The 26079-nt window shown below is 40.0% G+C and overlaps 1 protein-coding gene across 2 annotated transcripts; it reads right to left on the minus strand.

Moving 5' to 3' along the window:
• Positions 1-210: 210 nt before the first annotated feature.
• Positions 211-26019, minus strand: PSMA5 (proteasome 20S subunit alpha 5). Of its 2 annotated transcripts, XM_059137409.1 has the most exons (9): positions 25863-26019; positions 20300-20366; positions 12643-12769; positions 10293-10360; positions 9036-9143; positions 8835-8893; positions 8171-8273; positions 7043-7129; positions 211-463 (listed from the first exon to the last, which is right to left on the minus strand). In XM_059137409.1, exons 1-9 carry the CDS (start codon positions 25889-25891, stop codon positions 386-388), a joined length of 726 nt encoding a protein of 241 aa, XP_058993392.1. In that variant the 5' UTR covers positions 25892-26019; the 3' UTR covers positions 211-385. The 2 variants fall into 2 exon arrangements, with proteins under 2 accessions (XP_058993392.1, XP_058993393.1); XM_059137410.1 differs by lacking the exon at positions 20300-20366 and having other exon boundaries at positions 25863-26006.
• Between the last annotated feature and the right edge of the window lie 60 nt (positions 26020-26079).

The following is a 26079-nucleotide window of genomic DNA, read 5'->3' on the forward strand; positions in this document are numbered from 1 at the left end:
GGGTTCACAGTGGTATGTATCTCTGGGAGGAGCTGGACTAGCTTGAGTTCATTTGCCAACACCAAGGGATTTGTGAGACAGTTGATTCTGTTGTAGACAGACATTAGCTTTTAGAATAGACACTCTGATAGAATAGGGATATTAATACCACTATCCTCTTTGCCTCCTAACATGAGCATTTCAAACAAAAGACTGCATTAGAAGAGAATAGTCTATTAACAAATTTTAAATTTTTCTTTATTTCAGAACTGCCTTTATGTACAGACATCATAAAAAAAAATGCACATATAATGGAGATCTTCCAAGAACAGGAGCTGAAATTAAAAGTTAAAAGCATTTAGGAGAACTGAAATTGTCCCAGAGAAGTTCTGAGGCTCATGCTTCTTTAAATGTCCTTGATAACCTCTTCAAGTTCTTCCTTTGTGAACATGTGGAAATTCTGGCCGGGCTGCACCGTGGCCAACTGGAAAGAAAGCAGAGAAGAGTTAATGAGCTGGGCTCGATTACTCTGCACATAGCACCAGGTCTGGAGGAAGCTGTGTTAGTGATGCCGCTGTTCATTAGGAACTAAGGGATCTGCTGTCCCAGGGATATCCTTTCCCACCGTAGGTTCCTAAAATAGCTCTCTGACTCCCAAATAAAACTTTTTATTGACCAAATTTTCTATTTTGAGGTTAACTTACCACATAATAGTTAACCAAACACCTGGCATCATTGTCATTTTTTCAAGTTACTTCAACAAGGATCAGAAAAGCAGCAACAAATTACACAGGGTTACTACGTTTTTCCATTAATGATTTCTTTAGAAATATATTAAAGTGTGTTTACCCACTTGCAAGTGAACCTTGTGTGTGTGAGACCTTTGTTTCTTGGACAGTCTGTGTTTCAATTTCCAACAGAAAAATGGGGATGATAATAGCACTTATACAGAAGCTGTGAAGATTAAATGTGTTAATATATGTAAGTGCTTACAACACTGCCTAGGAACACTGTAAGTACTAAATAACTATTGTTATTAGGTATGTTGTATTCTCTAAAATTGTTCATAAGGCAACTTAACAGCAAAGTTCTGTTTTTTTTAAAAGGACTGGCCATGAGGGTCGCCTGGGTGCTTAGGCGGTTAAGCATTTGCCTTCAGCTCAGGTCATGATCCCAAGGTCCAGGAATCAAACCCTGCACAGGGATCCCTGAAAGGCAGGGAGCCTGCTTCTCTCTCTATTCCTTAATTTTATTCCTTAAATTTAAAATTAAAATTTAAATCAAATTTTAAAATCTTTTAAAAAAATAAAAAAATAAAAAATAAAAGGAATGGCCATGAAAATGAAAGGATTCCACTAACACTGACAATAGGAAATCAGTTGTGATTGACAGATATTAATAATAACCAACAGTTTAGGGGCACCTGGGTGGCTCAGTGGGTTGAGCCTCTGCCTTCAGCTGGGGTCATGATCTCAGGGTTCTGGGATCGAGCCCCATGTCGGGCTCTCTGCTCAGCCTGCTTCTCCCTCTCCCTCTGCCTGCCTCTCTGCTTACTTGTGATCTCTCTCTGTCAAATAAATAAATAAAATCTTTAAAAAATAATAATAATGATAAAAATAATAACCAACAGTTTAGATATAATCTATTTAAGCAATAAAAGACCAGGGTTAGAAGATGGTTAGTTTCAAATTTAGCTAAAACAACCAATACGTCCATCACCTCTGCTGATAACACAGTTCCCATGTGTCGGGGCAATATTGAGCAATAGGTGCCACTTCACATTTGCCAAAAAGCTGTTTTGTTCGTTTTAAATGTCATGTCCTCATGTTGCCTTTTTTTTTTAGACCTTAAAATTAAACATGCTAGAGCATTTTTGGTAATATTCATTATTGATATTTAATATAATTTGAAAATTGCCAGAATTAGCACAATCCAATTATATGATATTTATTATTTTCAGGTCATGATCTCATGGGTTGTGGAATCAAGGCCCATGGGGGCCTTGCTCAGCTGGGAGTCTGCTTAAGACTCTCTCTCTCCCCTCTCCCTCCAATCCCCTCTACATACTTTCTCTCTTTCAAATAAATAAATCTATAAAAACCAAACCAATCCAAAACAACACCAACAAAACGAAATCACAAGCTCTGTGAGATAGGTAAGACATATTTTCTTTCACTGATCCAATTAATAATTATTAAGCACTTGTGCACTAGTTACAATTCTATTAGGCACTAGGGATGCGAAGATGAAGAAAATTTCTTTATTTACTAAGGGTGCCAGGTGCCAAATGCTTTCAATGTTAGATGTTATAAAAGAGCTAAGCATATGTAGAGCCACAAAGGAGTGACCTAGGTGAAGTCAAGGAAGATTTCAAAGAGAAGCAGCTTTTAGGTTGTGTGTCTTTTTTTTTTTAAACTTTGGCAGGGGTGGGGGGGTGCCTGCACAAGCGAGTGGAGGGAGGGGCAGAGACTGAAAGACAAATCCAAGCAGACTGAGTAGGGAGCCCAAAGTGGGGCTCAATCTCATGACCCTGAGATCATGACCTCAGCTGAAATCAGGAGTCAGATGCTTAACCGAATGAGTCACCCAGGTGCCCCCTTGAGTTAAGTCTTAAAGTGGACGAGCAGAAGGGCAGGTTGAATGTATAAATGCATAAAAGCATGAAACAAGATGATGTATTTATAATACAAAGTAATTCTGAATGGCTAGAGCAGAGATTGCACATGAGGTGAGATAAAATGGGGAGGAGGAGTAGGAAAGACAATGTATTATACTGGTATATTCTGGTTTGGTATAGGACCCCAAATCATGGTTGGGTTCAAATTTTGATTCTTCCACTTACCAATTCTGTTATTTAGGGCATGATTCTACCCTCTCAAAGCTCAGTTTCCTATTTTGTAAAATGGAAATAGGAATACCAACCTTGGAGAGTTGCTGTGTAAATTAAAAAAGATAATTACATGCAAAATGCTTAGCAAGGTGCCTAACAGATTAAACATTATGACTTAAGAACTGTAAATCATTTCATCATGAAAGAAGCTTGGAATTCATCTTGTGGACTAGAAGTCAGAAAAGATGTTTTTAAGTGGAGAACAAGCTAGACTAGATACGTGGTTTAGAAGATCAACTTCAGTAGCACAATGCAGGGAGGTGGGAAATGGAATGAAATGAAGGATGGCAAGGCTATAGGAAGGAAGACTAGTTAGGAAACCTCTGAAAATATACAAGGCAGGAGAACACTGAGTGCCTGAACAAAAGTAGGCACTGGAAGTAGGGATGGAGAGCGGGCACAGACATGAGAGTTACTGAAAAGTAGGCAAAAACAGTGAAGAGAACAATTCAGTAAAGGTAAAAGGGAGAAAGCCAGAATCTTCTAGGTTTCTGCTATGAATGGCAGGTACACCGATGGTGTCATCAACCAGCATTAGAAAGACAAGATGAAATGGTTTTCAGGAAAGATAATGAATGTTTCGTTTTAGAATTGTCAAAAATTTGAGAAGTCTGCTTCAGACAGGTCAAATAATAGGTCTAAAATGTGACCATGAAATATGACAAAAAGGAGTTATCTTAGCAAGGAGCAGTCTCAGGGAACTATTAAGAACAGAAACAAATGATAGCGATTGAGGAATAAATGGAGGGAAGCAGTGAGCACAATGAACCTAAGGTTCTGCTGGGAAGAGACCTAGCAATAAAGGTTACAAAAAAGGATGAATGAAATAGCGCTTGGCAATAAAATGTGACAGACTACTGACAGCCACAGGCTGAATCTCAAGTCATTACGCTGAGTGAAAGAAGTTAGACACAAAAGAGCACATACCGTGTAACCCATTTATATGAAACTCTAGAACACCCAAAACAAATCTATAGGGACAAAAAGCAGATCAGTAGAAAGGAATGGATTAAAAAAGGGACATAAAAAAATTTCTGGGATGACAGAAATGTTCTATACCTTAATTGAGGTGGCAGATTATGTGCTTGTTAAAATTCACTGAACTGTGTACTTAAAATAGTACATTTAAAGTTTAAATAGTACTGCATTTTACAGAATATACACTGTATCTCAACAAAGTTGATTTTTTTTTTTTAAGACAAGATACTAGGTCGAGGAGTTAACGAAAGTGGATTTTGTTTTGTTTTTAAGACTTTATTTATTTGAGAGAGGGAGAACAAGAGAGAGAGCTCATGCACAAGCAGGGGGAGGGGCAGAGGGAGAAGCAGGCTCCCCACTGAGCAGGGAGCCCAATGTGGGGCTCAATCCTGGGATCATGACCTGAGCTGCAGATGCTTAACCTACTGAGCCACCCAGATGCCCCTGTTTTGTTTTCTGAAAAAGATGCCACTTGGAAATTTTTTTTTGTAGAGAAGGAAAGGCTGGGGATCCAAGGGACAACTTGATGGAGCAGGGCCCTAAAAGAAGATGAAACAGATGGGCTCTAGAGCAATGGCTCCCAAATGACTGACCCTTAGACTCATCCAAGGAGACTTCAAAACTACAGATTTCTGGGCCTCATTTCCAAAGACTGATGGACAGCCAGATTTAGAAACATCAAGAGTACTGGTGGAGTAAATTATCTTGGACAAGTCAAAGTGCCCTTTTGTTTTAATGTGAAAAAACTATAGTCAGGGATTATAGTTAGGGAATAGTTAATGATAAAACATGAAGGAGACACTTCTGATGTTCTCATGTTCTGATGTTCTTTTCAAAGAAACACTGAAACTGAATGAGCTAAAAATCTATGCAGTTTCAGGTGAACCAAACAGGCCTCAGAACCTTCATTGTGAAATCAACAGAGCTACGTCTGAACTACTCTGAGGTGGGAAGGGGATAGTCTTAGAAAAATGCCAAGACCCTAACTCATTAAGTACCAAGAAACACTAAGTACTAGAAAGGAAATGACAAAAACCCTCCTCAGGGTTAGGAAGGGGTATCACTGCATTTGCTGCACTTGGTCGTCTCAGAGGTTGCCAAGGGAAAGTATTTAAAAATCTCTGCTAAGAAAGTGAAAAAACAGTATTTATGTAGTAAGTTTTTCCATTTCCATTCCAAACCCTTCCTCTCACCATTACTGCTCAAAGAGCAACCCCTCCTACTCCCCGCCCTCTCTCCAACTCCACTAAGACCTTTAGGCTAGCTTCTGTTTTGGCATCCAATTTGCTCCTCCCACTGCAGCCTGTGGAAGCTGGCTCTATTGGAGAGACATTCGTAGGCCCTGAACCAGCAATCCTCTATCAGGGATTAACCCTAACATACATTATCTAAGTCTATGCTAAGTACTTCTGACAAATATCCTGGTTAAGTGCTGATTGGTTTAATTACGGATTTGTGATTACAGCTGCACTGCCTTTAAAAATTCTAATTGAAATATAATGTACATACATACTATGCCTACTATCCTGACTTTCTATAAGTATCTGTTGGATGATTCCAGCCTCCACTAGATTTTTAAAAATTATTTTTAATTAAAAAAAAATTTTTTTTTCTCCATTAGTATTTTAATACAGCCCAGCAACCCTTTTACTCATCCCTGTCTTCCTTTTTCCTTATCCATAATGACTCTTCCAAACAGTTCCCATTCACCTTAATTTCACTGTTGCACTCACCCATCCTGAGCAGATGATGTAAACAATCACGAGGGAAATACAGAATCCCTCTCCCAAGTCACCTGCAAACTTACCCTAACTTATTCCCAAGTCACCTGCAAACTTGCCCAAACTTACTCACCACTATACCTCCTTTCCTCCCATCTACTTTTAGCATCCTAAATAAGGGCACTCAGAATCTGGTCCACAACTGTCACGTCATCTCCAACTATCTCACTACCTCACATTTATCTCACACCCAACAGTCAGAAAACCCTCAAAGATCTCTTTTACAGGGGCGCCTGAGTGGCTCAGTATTTTAAGTGTCCAATTCTTGGTTTTGGCTCAGGTCTTGGTCTCAGGGTTGTGAGATCGAGCCCCTCATCACTGGGCTCCCTGCTCAGCAAGGAGTCACTTGGGATTCTTCCTTTCACTCAGCCCCTCCCCACATGGTGTTCTCTTGTGCTTGAGCAAGCACTCTCTCAAATAAACACATAAATCTTTAAAAAAAAAAAAATTTCCTTTTCTATACAATGTTATTTTACAGCTTTGAGCCTTTATGCATAGCTGTTTGCCTCTTCTCAGAACACCCTTGTCTTCTTTTCTTTAGCATCACCTCTTCCAGCCAGCTTTCCTAATGTCCTAGTGTAAGTTACATGTTCTTGTGGCAATACATTCTGATCACTACTATAGAAGAAGTGCCACAAGCTGTTATTATCTCTATGTTCCCCAGATTACATAGTATACTACCCTGAATGGGAACTGGAGTTTCTGTGTCTGTATCCCTGGGCATCTAGTATAATACTGGACATATAATGGGTATTCAATATAAACCTGAATGAGTCTACCCTTCCAAATCAACTCCATCATTTGTACTAAGGCTTCCCTCTTCTAGAACTTTTCGATCACCATTTAACCTCTGCTTTTGTTTGTTTCTTTTTTTTTTTTTTTTAAGATTCTATTTGTCAGAGAGAGAAAGAGCACGCACGAGCGAGCGCGTGTACAAACAGGGGGAGCAGAAGGCACAGGGAGAAGCAGACTCCAAGATGAGCAGGGAGCCCAATGTGGGACTCAATCCCAAGACCCTGGGACTATGACCTGAGCTGAAGGCAGATGCTCAACCAACTGAGCCACGCAGACATTCCTGCTTTTGCTTCTTTTAACATTTTTCTATATACTAGTTTCTTCTTAGTCTATGAAAGTATTTTCAAGTCTTTTATCATCCTTAAAAAGACAAAAAAGTCCTTTAATACTGCATTCTGTGGACAGTAAATCCTTGAGAAAGCAGGACATCCATGTTTTGTCCACCTCCCTTCCAGTCTTTAACTCATCCAGTTCTGGCTTCTGCTGTTACCATTTATTCAAAGGATAGTAATAACTTCTAAAGGGCCAAGCATATAAAAATGTGATTATCTCCATCCATTCAAACTTCAGCAATGGGAACTATGATATATAAATAAAAAACAACAGAAGAGAAAAATACCTCTATATTAGTTGCATTCAGCTTCTCCTCCATTACTTGTTTGAGGATGATGAGTGAAGACTTGATGGCTTCTTTCAATGTCATAGACTTGAAACAAAAAGGGTAAGAAGTGTAACCATTATAATTCTGCTTTCCTTCAAAGATTTCCCCTATAGTTCCCTGAAGAAATGACTTAGCAAATAATAAATCACGCCGCTTAATAAGTAGAGTGCATGACAAGAATCTCTACAATTCAAGTAAACAGTCAATAAGTATAATACATTTATTCACAGGGGGGGAAAAAGTCCTATTTTGAACCAGATCAAAGCCACCAACTTTCATGTAAGGGACCTTTGAAGAAGCAGAAAAGGCTACACTTATGTAGTTATCTTCTTTTAATAATCGAAGCAAGATAATATTGGGAATATCCTATGAATAAGAATTCCCAAATGATCTAAAAAGGTAGCTCATTGGTTAGCAAATCTGTTCTTGTACCATTTTAAACCCATGAAACCCTATTTTTCTACACATAAATTTTTTCTACATATAAAATCAAAACTACCAGGGGTTGATGGATGTGTGAACTGTGAGAATAATAAGTATGGCAGTCCTCAAACACAATGAATTCCCCAAAACTAAGCCCTCTCATCCCATAAGATAAAAAGTGCCAAATGCCTACTTGCTTCCAGAGCCAGACTAGGAAATACAAGTGTTAAGTAAAGCTGTAAAGATAAAGGATAAACAAGCTGTGGTACATCCATACTATGGTATACCACTCAGCATTAAGTACTGATAAGTGCAGAAACATGAATGGAACAGTATATTGAACAAAAAAGGGCAAACACAAAATACAAACTGTATGACTGCATTTATAAAAATGACAAGAGCAGACAAGCCTAATCTCTAGTGGTAAACATGGTTACCAGGGAGGAAGAGGGTGACTGGAGAGAGAAACATTTCAGGAAGTGAGAAGTGTTCTACATCTTGTTTTAAGTGGTGGTTATAAGGGTAGATAGAACTGTCAAACTCCTAGATAGAACTGTCAAACTCCTAGAAATGAACTCTTAAGGTCTGCCCATTTTATTGTATGTAGATTATACCTTGATTTAAAAAATAATAATAAAACTAAAGTTGTGAGTGCTCAATTACCTTGTGGTAAACTTCTTGCAAGGAGCTCTGGGCACCCTCTGAAGCAGAGCCAATTGCTCGAGCATCACACTGTACAAAGGTCCCAGATGGGTCCATGTGAAACCTGCAAAACCCCCCAAGAGAAGGGGATTAAAATGCTGAACAGTGGTGGCATTTTAAGAAATAAACATCTCGCTAAAGAATATAAATGCTTGGCCCTGCGGCCAGAAAACCACTGAAATACTGAGGAACAGGTCCAAAAGACATTCTGTGCCTGAGGAAACCAGATCTTTTCAAAAGTGTTTAAACTAATAAATTCCTCAGATATTTAGCAGTATAGGAGATCTAAATATGGCACCCACGTATGCCTTTCTAAATATCTGAGGATAAGGATCAAATCAACATTCTAAATCAAAGCTCTAAAATACAACCTGACTATAGTAACCAAGTTACTTTTAATTCTTTCCAGCATTAGCAGTGGTGCCAACAGGGGGAGCTCTTTATAGACTCCCCAAATTTGCCTTAGTATAAGCAGCACACAATCACTGAACTTTAGAGTTAGAAGCCCTTCATTTTTTGTAATTCTACAATAATCTTCTCAGTTGATTTGAACAACCAGTCCCCATCCTAAATTAAAATTAACTTTACTAGAAAAGAAGTAGGAAAAATGGCAAATTATTCTTACAGCTGGGGTCCTTTCTCATCAACTCCTCCAAATAACAGTGCTACTCCAAAGGGACGAGACTAGAACCAAAAAAACAAGAGGTATTAAGATAACTGGCTATTGAAGTAAGTGGTGAGAGGCGCTGGGAAAGGTTTGTTTAGAGGACAAATGTCCTAAGTCCCTAAGAACAGCAAGAAAACATGACACAAACACCACACTCACCATGGCACCTGGATCTGCATCTTCTTCTCCAAACTGAAGAGCTAGATTAGACACAGCCTGAGTCACACTCTCCACAGTCATTGTCTCATTGTAGGTGAACCAATGGTTCTAGAAGAAGAGCAAAACATGGTCTACCTCCTCTTCTTTTTTTTTTTTTTTTAAAGATTTATTTATTTATTTGAGAGAGTTAGAGAGAGAGAGAGAGAGCGAGCGAGCACGGGAGCATGTGCAGTGGGGGACAGAAGGGGAGAGAAAATCTCAAGCAGACTCCCTACTGAGCACGATGCCCCACAACCCTGAGGTCAAGACCTGAGCTGAAATCAAGAGTTGAACACTTCACCGACTGAGCCACTCACGCGCCCCTAAATGCTCTCTACCTTTTAAATAAGAGAAGCATTAAAGCAGCCCTCCATCTCACTACACACATCCCTGTGAACGATGGTTGCAAACTGAATGCTCAGCTCCATTGTGTTTTCCATAACACTAAACTTGAATGCTCAGGACTGCATGAAAGGAAGAGAAATAGCTCTGAAAATAAACTCTGATCAAAAGGACTCTAAGCAACGACAGACTAGAGGATTATTCCAATGAAAAACAGAGTTAATGCCTCGCAGCACCAAGCTTGGTCTTTTCACTAAAGTGAATGCTAACGGCTAAGTGCCACTTTCCCCCAAAGACCCTGGGTCATCATTATACTGGTGTTTAAATTAATGACTTACTTTTCTATAAGTACTGACAGAAAAGTTGAAAATAAGTGTAAAAAATGTTAACAAATCAGGTATTTTTTTTTCCCTTCCTGGTCTACTCTCCAAGCAGAGTATCAGTTTTCCTGATCAGTACTTGTCACCTGGTACATAACATTACTTGCAATAGGAGAGCTGTTATTTTCAAGCCCAGCACCAAAGGCAGCTGGGGTAGAATATCCCTTAGCTACATTCACTTCCTGCTACGGTGCTCCCATAGAAAGTCAATTAGGGAACAGAATGCAGTGCAAAGCTTGCTTTATATAAGGCAAATCAAAAAAGAAGCAAGAGACTGTCAGCACTATTTGCCAGGGCTTCCTTAAAGCCTCAATGGTTGGATGGCTAGACTCCAAGCCTCAGAAACTTATAAACTAGGGATTCTACCCAAAATCATTCCCAAGAGCTACATCTGATATTAACACAGATAACCTGCAATACAGCTCAGGCAGCTATGACATCATTAAAGAAAGAACTCAAGCATCATGGGAAAAAGGAGAGATGATGCTAATTTTACCTGTGTCTCCACTCTGGCTTTATCAATTAAAGTCTTAGCATCAGCAATTAGCCCACTCATGGCACAACCTGCAATGTAAAAGCAATAGTGACCTAAGGGGCCAAATCCTTGCAGGACTCTTTCATCCACTCAGGAAATACTGAAATACTGGAATGGAACCACGACAGCCACCTAGCAATCCCACAGCAATATACCCAAGAGATAAAAATGGGAAATTATTTGATTATCTGAACTGAATACAAGTACAATTATATTACAAATAAATTTCAAAAACAATCCACAATAACATAGAACTTCAATATTTTTAAGATAGAAGACAGAGAAGAACAGCCAATCGAACATGAATTTCCTCACATTACATCCTTAAACATCCCTTCAGCACTCTTTATAGACCACAATGCACTTTCAAACTAAGTAAACAATAACATCCTAACAGAAGAAATTAAAATTTAAAAAGCCATCTCACTATGACCTATAGTAGAAGAACCTAGGATAAAATCAAAAGCTTTTTACCTCCCTGACCAAAGAGAAACCAAGTAATCTAGAGAAAAGTTTGTCTAACGGTCCAAGATACCAAGGTTATGGCTTTTACTTTATACACCATGACTCAAAAATCTGCACTTCCAGCCTAAGCCTTGCTTCCACGTTTCAAACCCCATAAAGCCAAATGACTCCCTTAATATATCTACTTGGATATACCACCAACTCAAATCAAGTTTGTTCCCTTCTAAACTCCTTGGCCCGCACAACCAATTAGATCTCAAATTCTTTCAGTGTCTATCAAATTAGCATGTCTGGCATTAATCCTTACTTTCTCCCTTCTCTGGCTATCATTTTGGTTAAACCCCTCATCATCTCCATGTGGACTAAAGCAAATTTCTTACCTGATCTCCTTACATTCAGTCTCAGCCCTCTTCACTCTACCTGCAACCTTGCTATCAGAATGGTCTTTCTAAAATACTAACCTGATCATATTACCTCAATGCTTAAAATCTTTCTCATCAGAGCAAAAGGATCAAGTTCAAGCTCTTTAGCATGGTAAGAACGCCCAACTATCTGATCCCAGACTCACTTCTTGCTACAGTCCACCTCCCAGTCATACCAAAATTGCTTGTGCCGGCGTATTCCACATTTTATACCATCAAGGGTTTGCTCATTTCCATTCCCTCTAACCAGAGTGTCTCCCTTCTATCTCCAGACACTTGTTCACTTGGTGAACACTTCCTGATCTTTTGCAGTTCAGCTCAGCTCAATCTTCACCATTACGGAATCCTTTTCTGAATACCCACTACCACTGGCCCAAGACAAAACTAATTATTTCCTCCTCTGTACCCCTTCTAAACACATACCACAGCCTTTCTTAATGCTACCTATATCACTCAGTTGCATTTACTTATCTACATGTTTACCTCCACTATTCGGTTGTATGCTTCTGAAAGACAAGGACTATGTCTCATTTCTCTCTGTATCCCTGCTGACTAACATATATCTGGCACATAGTTAGGTTCTCAATTTGCTGAATGAAGTGACACTGATCTATCTCCAAAAGACAAGTGACCTGAAGTAGCCACAATGTTCTAATCTTAAAAGACTAAATCTGTTTCTCTGTCTGTGAAAGAAATAATGTGGAGCTCCCAGAATCACCATGGCATTTGGTTCTGAGGCCTTCAAGTCATTATTTTACTGATGTTTCATTAATAAGATGACTAGTAGGTTAAGAAAATCTGGACAGCCAACTAAAATGCCATGCTATAAATAATGAGAACTACTCACCCTGTAATGCTACAGTGATGCCAGAAGCTAAGGCAGGGGAATTTAAACAGACACCAAGAAAATTAGTGCTGGGGAGTGGGTGGGGGAGTAGGGGGTGGCAGGGAGTAAAAAGATAAATCTCAAAACAGAGGAAGAGAACTGATCTGTTCAGTCTAATATTCTTATGCTCTCTGAACCTTAGTCACCCCAAAGATCTTTAAGAATTCTTCTTTTCAGCAGAGACCTCTAGTTTTCCACACAATTTTCTGCTCCTGGTGGTTTCTTACCAGGACTAACATTATGCATTACTGAAGACCCAACCATCTCATAAGGACCTGGCCTATGATTCAACCTTGACATAGTTTAACAACCATCACATTTGCCAAGTCTAAATTTGAAGGCTCCCTGACTTAATTCTGGGAGTAAGTGAGCTCTACAACTGCTTCCTACTCTTATATTACGCACACTGGCCTACTATCTGAAAAATAATAGTTAACAAGGAGATAAGATGTTCATCTAATACATCTCCCTTGGAACACCAAAGACGACTAATTAACCCAAGCCAGATCCTACAGATCAGCTTTCCCTTACTGCTTACCTATGTGAGCATCAATCTCTACAATTTTCTCAATGCTGCTTGGCTCCATGAGTGGGGAGGTAATTCTCTTCTCCACAGCTAGGCACACACCCTCTGATGTCTGGATCCCAATGGCTGTAGAACCAAGCTGAAAAGAAATGCATCACGTTATCACATACAGGTCAAAGAACCGTCTCACATACTCACCAGGAATCTCTCTGAATAACTTTACAAGATAAAAGCTTCAATCAGCTATATCTAGTATGCAGAGAATAAGCAGCACCCTAATAAGTAATGTACTATTCCTATCAATGGTGAGAGCACTGATTTATAGAATTTTGTTCTTCTAAAGAGAAAGGTCACCAAGTTCTTAAAAACATGTGGAAAATTATCAACTTTAATGCCAGTATTTTGAAGGAGCAGATTCTAAAGTTCTAAACATAGTGGGGAAAAAGTAGTAAAATTCTAATATTTTTCTTTCCAGCTCTGCTATCTTGACCTATCCCAAAAGGTAGTATTCCTCAAATGTATAACATAACCTCCAGAAAAGTAATGTACTTAAAAAAAAGAAAGAAAGAAAGAAAGAAGAAGAAGAAGAAACACAAATACCACCACCAATGTAAAAATAGTAATCTTTTTTTTTAAAGATTTTATTTATTTATTTGACAGAGAGAAATCACAAGTAGATGGAGAGGCAGGCAGAGAGAGAGAGAGAGAGAGAGAGAGAAGCAGACTCCCTGCTGAGCAGAGAGCCCGATGCGGGACTCGATCCCAGGACCCTGAGATCATGACCTGAGCCGAAGGCAGAGGCTTAAGCCACTGAGCCACCCAGGCGCCCAAAATAGTAATCTTTTGAGGTCACTAGCAGTTCACAATATAGATAATTTCATCTCCCATCTCCATGACACCATCTTAATCACCTTCCCTCTATGTCTATTTCTTTATCTGTAAAACACATCAAGAAGAGTAAATGTATTAATATATAAAAGGCTTAAAATGGTGTCTGGCATACAATAAAGGAGTAACAAATTTAGTCATTCTTCTTCTATGCCAGGATTACTTCAATAGCCTCCTACCTAGGCTCCCCAACTTAATCTCTCTCTTAATGTATATTTCATGTTATGGCCTGACTGATTTAATAAAATGCTCTTTTCATTATACTTCTTCTCTGAAGAATTAACATCTCCCTATATTGCCTGTAACATAAATTCCACATAAGCTTCCACAGCCCTCAAAACCTAATCTCACTTTTCTCTCCCAACTTTTTTTTTCTTTTTAAAGATTTTATTTATTTATTTGACAGAGAGAGATCACAAGTAGGCAGAGAGGCAGGCAGAGAAAGAGGGGGAAGCAGACTCCCCAGTGAGCAGAGAGCCCAGGATCCTGAGATCATGACCAGAGCAGAACAAAGAAGCTTAACCCACTGAGCCACCCAGGCGCCCCTCCCCCTCAACTTTATCGTTCATTATTCTCCAACAAAATCCACCAGGTATAACCCAACCCACTTTCTCATGCCATATTATCTCCTACTACCTTTGCAACTCTGCTCATGCCTTCTCTCTCTTGGAATACAATCTTCTGCCTATCCAAATTCCACCCACCATTTATAAAGCCTTCGATGACTAAATGCGCTCTTTCTTCTGAATTACCATTATTATTTAGTTAGTTCTACAAAGCATTCCCTGCCAGTGCAATCACCAGACTCCTGGAACCTGTTATTGCAAAGGAGTCCAAAGAATTCCATGAATCAATATGCATAACACGTTTAATATGTCTGCACACTGATCATGTCTCATACATAGATGTATTATTTTTCAAATACATAGTCCTTTTTAACTGTTTTTAAATGTATATAGCAGCTTTTTACTACATATTTTCTTTTTTTTTTAAGTTCACTGTTCTTTTAAGATTTCATTCAGTTTTTTAAAGATTTTTTTATTTACTTATTTGACAGAGAGAGAACACAAGCAGGGGGAGCAGGAGAGGGAGAGGGAGAAGCAGGCTCCCTGCTGAGCAGGAAGCCCAATATGGGGCTGGATCCCAGGACCCTTAGATCATGACCTGAACCGAAGACAGACACTTAAACTGACTGAGCCACCCAGGCGCCCATTATGTATTTTCTTAATTGGTATTTATATGCATAACTATAGGAGATGAACTGTTAAACAATTTTTTGTAAAAAAAAAAAAAATGAGCGTTCATACTTCTAGTTAAAGTTGTAGACTGAAAACACCCATAAGCTCTACTCCTTCCCCCAGCCTGGCAAGAGTACAAGATTAAAGGATGGTGGGGGTGAGGGATGTACAAAAAATATACTAGGACAAAGAAAATGGGCAAAGACATAGCAACAAAATTTCAAAAAAAGATTGGTTGGTGGTAATTTACTGAGCAGACCTGAGAATTCTGAATCCTAAATCAGTAGTAAAGAAATCAAGAAAAAACCTAATTTGTATCACAGAAACCTCCAAAAAGGAAACAGTGGTAACAAGGACCTGTGGAAATAGAATCAGAGGAACTAAAAACTGCAGCATCAGTTCCATGCCTACCTAAGAAACAAATTTCCAGATCCCATCCCCTATGCTATAAAGCTGGAAGATGGCCTCCACCCAACTCCTGTAGAAGACTCTGGAGAGTGTAAAACAGGGTGGTCTTTGGATTGCAGGACACTAAGAACAGTCAAAAACAGGAGATTAGAGTGGGAACAGGGGCATTAAGTAAAAATTGACAAGCTTAATATTAAGAACCTCAGCCTTTGGCTCTCAGAAGCTAGTAGCTGAAACCCTTTAGGCATGAAATGAGAAGGGGCATTTTTCTCTAGAGCAGTGGTTTTCAAACTTTTTGAAATCTACAAACTCTACATTAAGAAATACATTTCCTATCATGATCAAAACACACAAAAGGATACAAATATAACAGAAACAACATGGAAAAAAACAAAACACTCACCAGAACTATGAGCAAGGCATTCTGATATCTCCTGTTCTATTCCACTCAAAAAGAAATGCTTCAAAAAACTACTAAATTGACTTCCATGACCACTAATGGGTCAACACTTGCAGCTTGAAAAACACAGCTCTAAAAAAATCTAACCAGTTAGGGGTACCTGGCTGGCCCAGCTGGAAGTGCATGCAACTCCTTATCTCAAGGTTGTGAGTTCAAGCCCTACACTGGGTGTAGTAGGGATTAAATAAATAGAAAGGGAGGAAGGGAGGGAGGAAAGAAAGAATCTAACCAGCCCAAGGAAAAAAATTAAAAAACAAAACAAAAAAAAACCCTTAAAAATCCTTGGGGTGCCTGGGTGGCTCAGTTGGTTAAGTCTGCCTTTGGCTCGGGTCCTGAAATTGGGGTCCTGGGACTGAGCCCCATGTTGGGATCCCTGCTCAGTGGGGGAGTCTGCTTCTCCCTCCCCCTCTGCCCTTCCCCCTCCCCCACTAGTGCACACACACTCTCTCTCTCAAATAAATAAATATAATTTTTTTAAATAAAATCTTTGGGGTGCCTGGGTGGCTCAGTCAGTTAAGTGTCTTGACTCCTTGATTTCAGCTCAGGTCAGGAACTTAGCACAGTGAGCCCTGCCTCAGGCTCCACACTCAGCAGGGAGGCTGCTTGGGATTCTCTCCCTCTCCCCCTGCTCACTCTCTATCCCACTCTCTCAAATATATAATCTTTCAAAAAAATCCTTAAAGAAAGGAATATAGGGCACCTGGGTGGCTCAGTGGGTTAAGCCTCTGTCTTCGGCTCAGGTCATGGTCTCAGGGTCCTGGGATCGAGTCCTACATGGGGCTCTCTGCTCAGCAGGGAGCCTGCTTCCCCCTCTCTCTCTGCTTGCCTCTCTGCCTACTTGTGATCTCTGTCAAATAAATAAATAAAATCTTGGGGCGCCTGGGTGGCTCAGTGGGTTAAAGCCTCTGCCTTCGGCTCGGGTCATGATCCCAGGGTCCTGGGATCGAGCCCCGCATCAGGCTCTCTGCTCAGCAGGGAGCCTGCTTCCTCCTCTCTCTCTGCCTGTCTCTCTGCCTACTTGTGATCTCTGTCTGTCAAATAAATAAAAAATCTTTAAAAATAAATAAATAAATAAATAAAATCTTAAAAAAAACAAAACAAAACAAGGAATCCCCAGGATGATGTTGACAGAATATCCTGAGTATACAGCTATGCAGTATGCTCAGAGAACTGGTCCAGACTGGAGCAGGTGAGAAGGCTCAAAGATTTTTTAAGAATCTTTTTTTAAAGATTTATTTATTTATTTGAGAGAGAAAGAGAGAGTGTGCACATGCAAGAAGGAGGAGGTGCAGAGGGAGAGAATCTCAAGCAGACTCTGAATGCAAAGCCTGACTTGGGGCTTGATCCCACCACCCTGAGATCATGACCTGAGCTGAAATCAAGAGATGGATGCTTAACTAATTGAGCCACCCAGGCACCCCTATTTAAAAATCTTTAATAGGATATTTAATGTGCCTGGATGTTTTGAGAAGATATATATTACCTAGAGAGACTTTAGGGATGATTTTATGATATGCATATATTAAATTAAACAAATTTAAAAAAAAAGAATTCTCCACTCTCAGGAAAAAACTGTGGAGAAATGGAAAAATGGCTCAGCTGTGAGCAGCATTTACATAGTCATACTGATGATATAAATGTTGACTAATGATCTCACAAGATTATGATATATATGATATAGAATGGGTTGCCTTACCACCACCCCGGAAGGAAATTGTGTGTGTGGGGGGGGGTGGTGTCTGTTTCTCTATGTGTGTCACTAGGGGCAGAAATCATCATTCTCCTGTCTGTGGATAATGCCTAAGCAAAACAAAACAAAATATGTGAGTCTGTGCTAGAAATACAGAAGTAAATGCCAAGAAAATTATCAGCGGAAAGACTTCAAAGTGCTGCCTCAAGGAAGTTGAAGGTAAAGGGGGCAGTCCTCAGGGATTGCTGTTTTTGTTACGGAGTTTATATAATCATTTTATCTTTCGACTCTAAAACTACATACAGGTATGCCTTAAGAATAAAATTTTTAATCCAAAAATATTATCAGAGAATTTAATGTGGCACTTAGTTGCTCTCTAGTTGATTTATGTACTGTATATTGCTCTTTTGTCTCCAACTGAACAGAGCAGGACAGTATTCATACCTACTTTCAAATTATATCTAGCAGGGCGCCTGGGTGGCTCAGTGGGTTAAGCCGCTGCCTTCGGCTCAGGTCATGATCTCGGGGTCCTGGGATCGAGTCCCGCGTCGGGCTCTCTGCTCAGCAGGGAGCCTGCTTCCTCCTCTCTCTCTGCCTGCCTCTCTGCCTACTTGTGATCTCTCTCTGTCAAATAAATAAATAAAATCTTTAAAAAAAAAAAAATTATATCTAGCAGAGTTGCTCTCAACTGTGGGCCCATTTTACCATGTCTAAAGGACATCTGTCTGGAGGGCAAAGTCTGGAGACATTTTTAGTTGTCACAGCTGGAAATGTGAGTGCTAATGGCATCTAATGGTAGAGGACAGAGATTCTGCTGAACATTCTACCTTGTACAGGATAGTCCCTGAACAAAGAATTATGTGGTCAAAAATGTTAGTAGTCCCTGGATACTATAATTATTTTGTGGATGAATCATTATCATATTACGAGGATAAATTCTCAACCTGTTCAATTCGGCCTCCAACTTAAATAACTTCCTAAGCATCCCTCCAAGAAAGAGTTCATACTTTCAAGACAGTCTACTTTATAAAATATATCAAAATCAAGATTCTTTTTTTAACATTTACCCCCAGATGTTTCGGTATTACAGTTTTGCCCAAATTTCATCCTGCCCCTTGGTGGAGATGAGGAAAACGAAGGGAGGGAGAGAACATTTGAACTGATTCTATGCAGTACTTTTTTAAGAACAACTCATAGTGACCAATAATCAGATGCTCCGTATAATACGGTAATTTTGATACTGCCACAGATCATCCTTCCTTCCCCCAAAAAACCTACTAAGGCAATTTTTTCCACTTTTGCTGGCTGTATCTCACCCATGCCATCCATACAGCACCTCCAACGATAATTTCTACTTCTCAGCCATTCTTAGTCATTTCTCTAGCTCCTTTCATACTGCTGAATACTTAAGGTTATCAAATTGCTTTTTCACTGGCAACTCTAAGTTGTCAAGGCAACAACCAGGTTGTTTAAATACCAAAGAGCCTGAATTTTCACACAGGTTAAGTCACATCTATTAAGGGCCACATGGCTATTTCTATCTTAGTCCAACAGAGGGCTAGAGATCGGATGCTATCTAATTATCTTTAAGCAATCTGGAAATCACTAGCAGTAGGGAGCTTAAAAGAGAAACCCTAAAAACCTGAGGATTATTCTTGGTTTGCACATCTGGGTGGGAATGTTGTCTTTAGAGGCTCAAAATAAATGCTACAGCTTGGAATTATGATGGTTTCGTATTTCACAGTACTGTATGGTTTCAATATAGGGCAAACATGATCAGAAAGAGGGACAGGCACTTGTAGCTGGCCCACCATTTTCTGTCCCACCATCTATCATAGTGCATCCACTTTTATTTCTATGTCTTCAACTAATCGAAATCTCTTTTGCCCTTTTCCAGACTCTCATACAACCATACACACTTTCTAAAACAGGTAACTTAGAGAGAAACACAGTAGCTCTCTTCAATTATGCAAGGAACTGTCTTTGGAGGTTTCAACATTCTGTATGGTTCAAGGGCAAGACTAGGGCAAAATGAAGGAAACTTCAGGAAGCTAGACTCTTCATTCAATACAAGGGTAAATTTCTTAACCATTATGAACTGTTTTCTAACAGAATGAGCCATCTTGTGTTTAAATGTTCTATCACCAGGACTCTACAAATAGAGACTATTTGGGGATGCAAAGTGATTGAAGCACAGGGTAAAGGGCTGGACTAGACACCTGCTAGATATCAGAATCACTGACGGAGTCCTTAAAAATACTGATGCTGGACCTTACCCTGGACAATCTGTATCAGAATTTAGATTATCCATAATTCAACAAAGGCACATCCCATGTGATAACTAACTTTAAGTATAGATAGCTTACTTACTAATTTTCTTAACACTGGTTGGAACTATTTGATTTTGTTACTAGACAACAAGACACATCTTTTATTTAGTCCTAAAAGTGCCCCATATAAATCCACTCTACTAATAAGAACACAGGTGATCAAAGGATTTGTTCAAAGTATCTCCCAGGACCTAACTCTAGACTTCTATACTCTTCTCTTTATAGCCAAGAAGATTATGAACACAAGCATGTGTCTCAGCCCCACTGAGAAAAAGCTACATAATTATGAAGCAGTTACCTGTTCAAAAGGTTTTAGGGATGAGATGGAAATTGCTATTAAAATGGTTAGTAGGGGTGCCAGGGTGGCTCAGGTCATGATCTCAGGGTCCTGGGATCAAGCCCCATTGTAGGGCTCCCTATTCAGTGGGGAGTCTGCTCCTCCCTCTTCCTCTGCCCTTCCCCCACCTTGTGTGTGTGCTCTCTCTTTAATAAATAAACAAAATCTTTTTAAAATCAAAAATAAAATCATTAGTATTTGGTTAGAGGGAGATAATGTTTTCTAAAAAAATACCTAAAACACATTTATTCCAAATGTTCTGCCAGCAAAGCATTAGGTTGCCATGAATTTTCAAAAACTTGCCACTTGATACTATACCTTGATAGCTTCAATGGCATATTCCACTTGAAATAATCTTCCTTCAGGAGAAAAAGTATTCACGCCCCTATAATTTAAAAAAGGATTAAAAATTGTCAGAAAAAATAAGCATAGACATATGAAACTCAAATTCCTTGACATCTACCTCAAATGGTTAAAGATGTGCATATTGTCATTATTTTCCTTTGCCCACAACAAACTGTAGCTATTTTTTTGTACATTAACAGCTTTTCTTTCTTTCTTTTTTTTTTAAAGATTTTATTTATTTATTTGACAGAGAGACATCACAAGTAGGCAGAGAGGCAGGCAGAGAGAGAGGAGGAAGCAGGCTCCCTGCTGAGCAGAGAGCCGATGATGCGGGACTCAATCCCAGGACCCTGAGATCATGACCTGAGCCGAGGGCAGTGGCTTAACCCACTGAGCCACCCAGGCGCCCAACATTAACAGCTTTTCAAGAAAATGGAACCTATGTATGGAATACTTCTGTCCTACTTCAGAGACTTCAAACTGGTCAAATGAGAACAGGTGACCTTCTGCCTCAACCCTGAATCAATCTGCAATTCCTTCAGCAAATTCATGCCCCAAAACTACCAGGCAATTCCCAAGAAAATAAGCATTTATCCTTATCCTCTTCCCATTACATACATTTGCTGTTAATATCTTACTTTTTAGTAAAAGTCAGTTGTAGGTACATTTCCCTATTTATTTGTATGAATCAGGATTGGTATCTTAACAGACTGAGATCCGTGCAGTTACTAAAGCCTAAGCTAGTTTATTTATTCCATACATATTTATACCAATTATATGCCAGATTTCTTTTTTCTCCCAAACACTTCCCCACCTTTTTTCGTTCTATCCTTTTGGAAATCACGATGCAGAAGAGGCATCAGCCATGGTCTTAGCTATAAAAGTTTTCAGCACACATGGATACTACAAAAATACTTGAATAAATGAATTGAAAGAGTTATGATCCTTGGTTTATGGAATTTGGATTTTATAACATGTGATATGATATATAATACAGCATTTTCAAATTTGTTTTAGCAAAAACTTTCTTTAAAATATTTATATATGTCCCCAAATATAAAACAGGTAATAATTTAAGTTGACATTTACTGGATATCTACTACATGCCTGGCATTGTTATAAACCTCTAAATGACTTAACTTATTTAATACTCAAAATAATCCTATGAAGTAGCATTTTAAGATAGATACTATCTCACAATTGAGACATGGAGGTTAAGTAATTTGCTCAAAGTCACTCAGCATATAAAGAAGCAGAGGTAGGGGCGCCTGGGTAGCTCAATGGGTTAAGCCTCTGCCTTCTGCTCAAGTCATGATCTCAAGGTCCTGGGATCGAGCTCTATGCTCAGCGGGGAGCCTGCTTTCCTCCTCCCTCCCTCCCCCTGCCTGTTGCTCTGCCTACTTGTGATCTCAGTCAAATAAATAAATAAAAATCTTAAAAGGGGGGGGGGGCAGCGCCTGGGTGGCTCAGTGGGTTAAAGCCTCTGCCTTCAGCTCAGGTCATGGTCCCAGGGTCCTGGGATCGAGCCCTGCAAAGGGCTCTCTGCTCCGCAGGGAGCCTGCTTCCTCCCCTCTCTCTCTGCTTGCCTCTCTGCCTACTTGCAATCTCTCTGTCAAATAAATAAATAAATAAATAAAGCTTTAAAAAAAAAAAAAAAAAAAAAAAGAAGCAGAAGTGGACTGAGAATTTAGGCAATGTGACTAGAGTCCAAGCTTTTAACTATTCCACTATACTGCCTCTGGGAATTATTAGCCTGGGTTAAATTAGAAGGTAAAGGAGAATCCCACAATCCCAGCATCCCCCTTGCCCCAGAAGTCATTTAAAAAGTCCAGAACTCGGGGCGCCAGAACTCTTAAAATGCTACTTCATAGGATTATTTTGAGTATTAAATAAGTTAAGTCAATTTTGCCAAGTTATCTGCCTTTGGCTCAGGTCACGATCCCAGGGTCCTGGCATCTGGCCCCACATGGGGCTCCAGAGCCTGCTTCCCCCTCTTCCCTCTGCCTGACGCTCCCCCTGCCTGTGCTCTCTCTCCATCAAATGAATAAATAAAATCTTAAAAAAAAAAAAAAAGAGTTATGAACTGTAAAGAACAACTTTTTTTTTTTTTTAATTTATTTTTTAGAGAGAGAAAGAGAGCATGAGCAGAGGGAGGACCAAAGGGAGAGGGAGAAGAAAGGAACAAGCAGACTCCTCCATGTTGAGAGGAAGAACTGACTCAGGACTCAATCCCAGAGCCCTGAGATGATGACCTGAGCCTGGTCAGATGCTTAATTAAATGAGCCACCCTGGCGCCACAGGAACAATTTTTAAAAATCACTGAGTGAAAAGTGAGGACAGAAGACCTGGAATTAAGTTTTAGTTCTACAACTAGCTTTAACTCAAATGAAAAACCAAAACCAAAACCTATGCTGGCCCTGTCACAGGTTAATACTGAATTGCATGGAGTAGGAAAGAACTTTGTAATGTGTAAAGTACTATGCAAATACAGTATTTTCACTCCAATTCAAGCACTTCATTCTAGTGAGGTATTACTACATCCTAACATGCACTCCACTCTTGGCCCTCTACTCAAACTTTACTGTTTCCCGGAGTTATTTCATTTACACTAAGCACCAACTACTTTCAAATCTCTATTACTAGTTTGGACACTTCCCTGGCTAATTTAAATGCCTCCTAAGCATTTTTACCTGGATATCCTATTAGCACTGAATGCTCACCAACCTGAATTATCTCTTTAAATCTAGCCATCCTTGCAAAATCAGTTCCATCTCCTGCCATTCCTATTTCATTTTTATTTTAAAACATCTCCAATCTCCCAGTTTCCCTAGCTAGAAAGTTCTGAATGATCTGACTCATTTCTTCCCATCTCCCATATTAACAATATGCCAAGTTACATCAATTCCTCCCACATAGTAACTCAACACTCTTCTTTCATTCTCAACGCCCTCATTACCTTTCACCTATTACAATAGCCTTCTAACTGGTATTGACTCACTCTTTCCTCTATTCCAGTCAGATAATCTCTGCAAAACACAATTATGATTCTGTAACTTCTTAAAGTGAAAATAGTAGCACATGGTTGTGGAAAGAGTAAGACCCAAACTCCTTAACCACACATAAAAAATGTAGCACATGGTTGCCGAAAGAGTAAGACCCAAACTCCTTAACCACACATAAAAAACCATTCAATATCTAGCATCAACCTGTTTTTTCCATAGTTCACCATTCCCATGCATACATCATATATGCCGTACAGAACAGAATTTTCCCAAACGTGCAGTGCTTTCCCATTGTCCCTCCTTTGTTCATCCTACATTCTTGGCCTCAAAACTATTGACTCTCACAGTCTATATTTATTAAAATCTTACTCTTTCTCAAGACTCACTGTAAATATCAGCTCCTTTTTAAAGTTTTCAATGATCCCTAATATTGAATGCAATCTCCCTCAACAGAACTTAGTACTTGATTTGAATTTCTCTAATGACATGAATACACTTCTGACTCACACTAGTTATTTTTGTAAACAGTTCTTTAAGACAGTCTCCCATACAAGAGCAAGGATCTTGATATTGTTCACTGATGTATGGCCAACAACTAGAAAACAGCGCCTTGTATACAGCAAGCATTCAAGTGTATCAGATAAGTGAATGTAAAAAAGCTGTGCTTTAGGCGTTCTTGGGACGATACAAAAATGAGTAACACAAAGCAGTCCTTGAAGATGCTAAGGATCACAAAACCTTAATAAAGGCCTTTTGATAAGAAAAACAATTTTTATCATACACACCCTAACTCAAAATTCTATTACCCAAAGACGATTCTTCTTCTTCTTTTTTTTTTTTTTTTAAAGATTTTATTTATTTATTTGACAGAGAGATAGATCACAAGTAGGCAGAGAGAGGGGGAAGCAGGCTCACTGCTGAGCAGAGAGCCCGATGCGGGACTGGATCCCAGGACCCTGAGATCATGACCTGAACCAAAGGCAGAGGCTTTAACCCACTGAGCCACCCAGGCGCCCCAAAGATGATTCTTCTTAATACTTGGGAAGATTAATACTAATAGTTATTTTATACGACAGTAGGAAAAGTTGTCAGTTTTAAAACTTCACATATGGGGAGCCTGGATGGCTCAGTTAGGCATCTGCCTTCAGCTCAAGTCATGATCCCACGGTCTTGGGATCCAGTTCCACATTGGGCTCTCTGTTTGTCAGGAAGCCTGCTTCTCCCCCTCCCTCTGCCTGCTGCTCTGCCTACTTGTGCTCTCTCTCTGTCAAATAATAAAATCTTTAAAAAATAAATAAAACTTGACATGTAAATTATAAAAGCCAGTAAAAAGGTGAAAAGAAAAGAAATGGTAGTTCCAAGCGATAAAACTTTTGACAGGATCAAAGTATACTTTGACAAAGAAATGCAGCTTCTAAGCACCTAGGAGGAAAGAAAAATCTGCCTTTCCTAGCTTAAAACACAAACACAAAACTTTTATAGTTTTTTAAAAAATATTTTATTTATTTACTTGACAGAGAGAAATTGAGCACAAGCAGGAAAAAGAGGGAGGGAGAAGCAGGCTCCCCGCTGAGCAAGAAGCCCGATGTGGATGTGGTGCTCTCCTGGGATCCTGACCCCAGCGGAAAGCAGTCGATTAACTAACAGCCATCCAGGAGCCCCAAAACTTTTATAGTTATGTAAAAACCTAACTGACCAAAGCAGAAACTGAAAGTAAAAATGCCTACGGCATAAATATGTACAATTTAGTATTACGCAGCATTCCCAACCCCTGAAAAGTGTGTTTAAAAAAAAAAAATCTCAGAACCTTAATTTCGAAACAGATCTGGCCTTAACACACACAAACTAACTTGCTACAAGCTTCTTAAAGAATGAGAAAAGCTAGTGGAATCACCGTGATGAGGAAACTTCTGAGAACCACTCTGAATTCCAGTTCCTGTAAAATCAGACTCCACATTCTACCTGTGCAAAACTGAGAACGTCTTGGCGCTTCTGCAAAAAGTATACATCCCAGCATGCCCTCCTCCATCTCAATCAAAGAATAGGCTGCTCTATTTCCACGACTAAGAAACGGAAAACGAGGTTGTTACCCTAAAGGAAAGGGGAGCTGAAATTATGAAAACCATTAAAGAATCTCCAGTTGCTTTTTCTTCCAGGCAACACGCTCACATTTTCTAAAAAAGCAGTCATAACGCCTCACGAAATGATGCACAGGGGAGAGGGTGACCCCTGGACTTCTCCGGGTTAAAGGTCGGAGTCCCGGCCCCCTCAGACTTCTTCCCCAAGCACAAAGCGGAGCTTCTCGCTTCCGCACCGAGACACCGAGTCAGGACCCAGCAGTGACGCAGCGGTAGGACCTGGCGAGCGTCTAGCTTGGAGATTCACTGCGGGCAGCTAGGGAGGGCAAGAGATCCCCAGGCCCGGCCAGACTCGGGATCCTGGGGCGCCCCATGACACGGCAGAACCCAGGTCGGGACCGGGCCCCAGTCCTGGCCACCCACAACCCCGACACCATTTCCCCCAAACGCACAGACCTGTCGTACTCAGACCGAGTGAGGAACATGGCGAGGGAAGGAGAGGGCTGCAGCGGCTACGCGGGGTTTTCGAGGGCCAACACGAGTCCACCAACACCCAACTCGCCCACACCACCTCGGAATCGAGGCCCGGCTCCCAATTGCGCGTGCGCCCGCGACCCCTTCAGCCCGCCCTCCTGTACCTGTCTCCTATTGGTTGGTCTTAGTTCCCGCCGAG

This window comes from Mustela lutreola, chromosome 10 (assembly GCF_030435805.1).
Source record: "Mustela lutreola isolate mMusLut2 chromosome 10, mMusLut2.pri, whole genome shotgun sequence".
NCBI lineage: Eukaryota > Metazoa > Chordata > Mammalia > Carnivora > Mustelidae > Mustela > Mustela lutreola.

What these genes read in the sequence shown, in the direction of transcription:
- PSMA5 (XM_059137409.1), bottom strand. Translation starts at nt 25,891, where the DNA reads ATGTTCCTCACTCGGTCTGAGTACGACAG. An exon ending in ATGCCATTGAAGCTATCAAG is followed by an intron (nt 12,770 to 20,299) that starts GTATAGTATCAA and finishes ATTTCTTTTCAG; the next exon opens with CTTGGTTCTACAGCCATTGG. An exon ending in ATGCAGATCCAGGTGCCATG is followed by an intron (nt 8,894 to 9,035) that starts GTGAGTGTGGTG and finishes TTTTGGTTCTAG; the next exon opens with TCTCGTCCCTTTGGAGTAGC.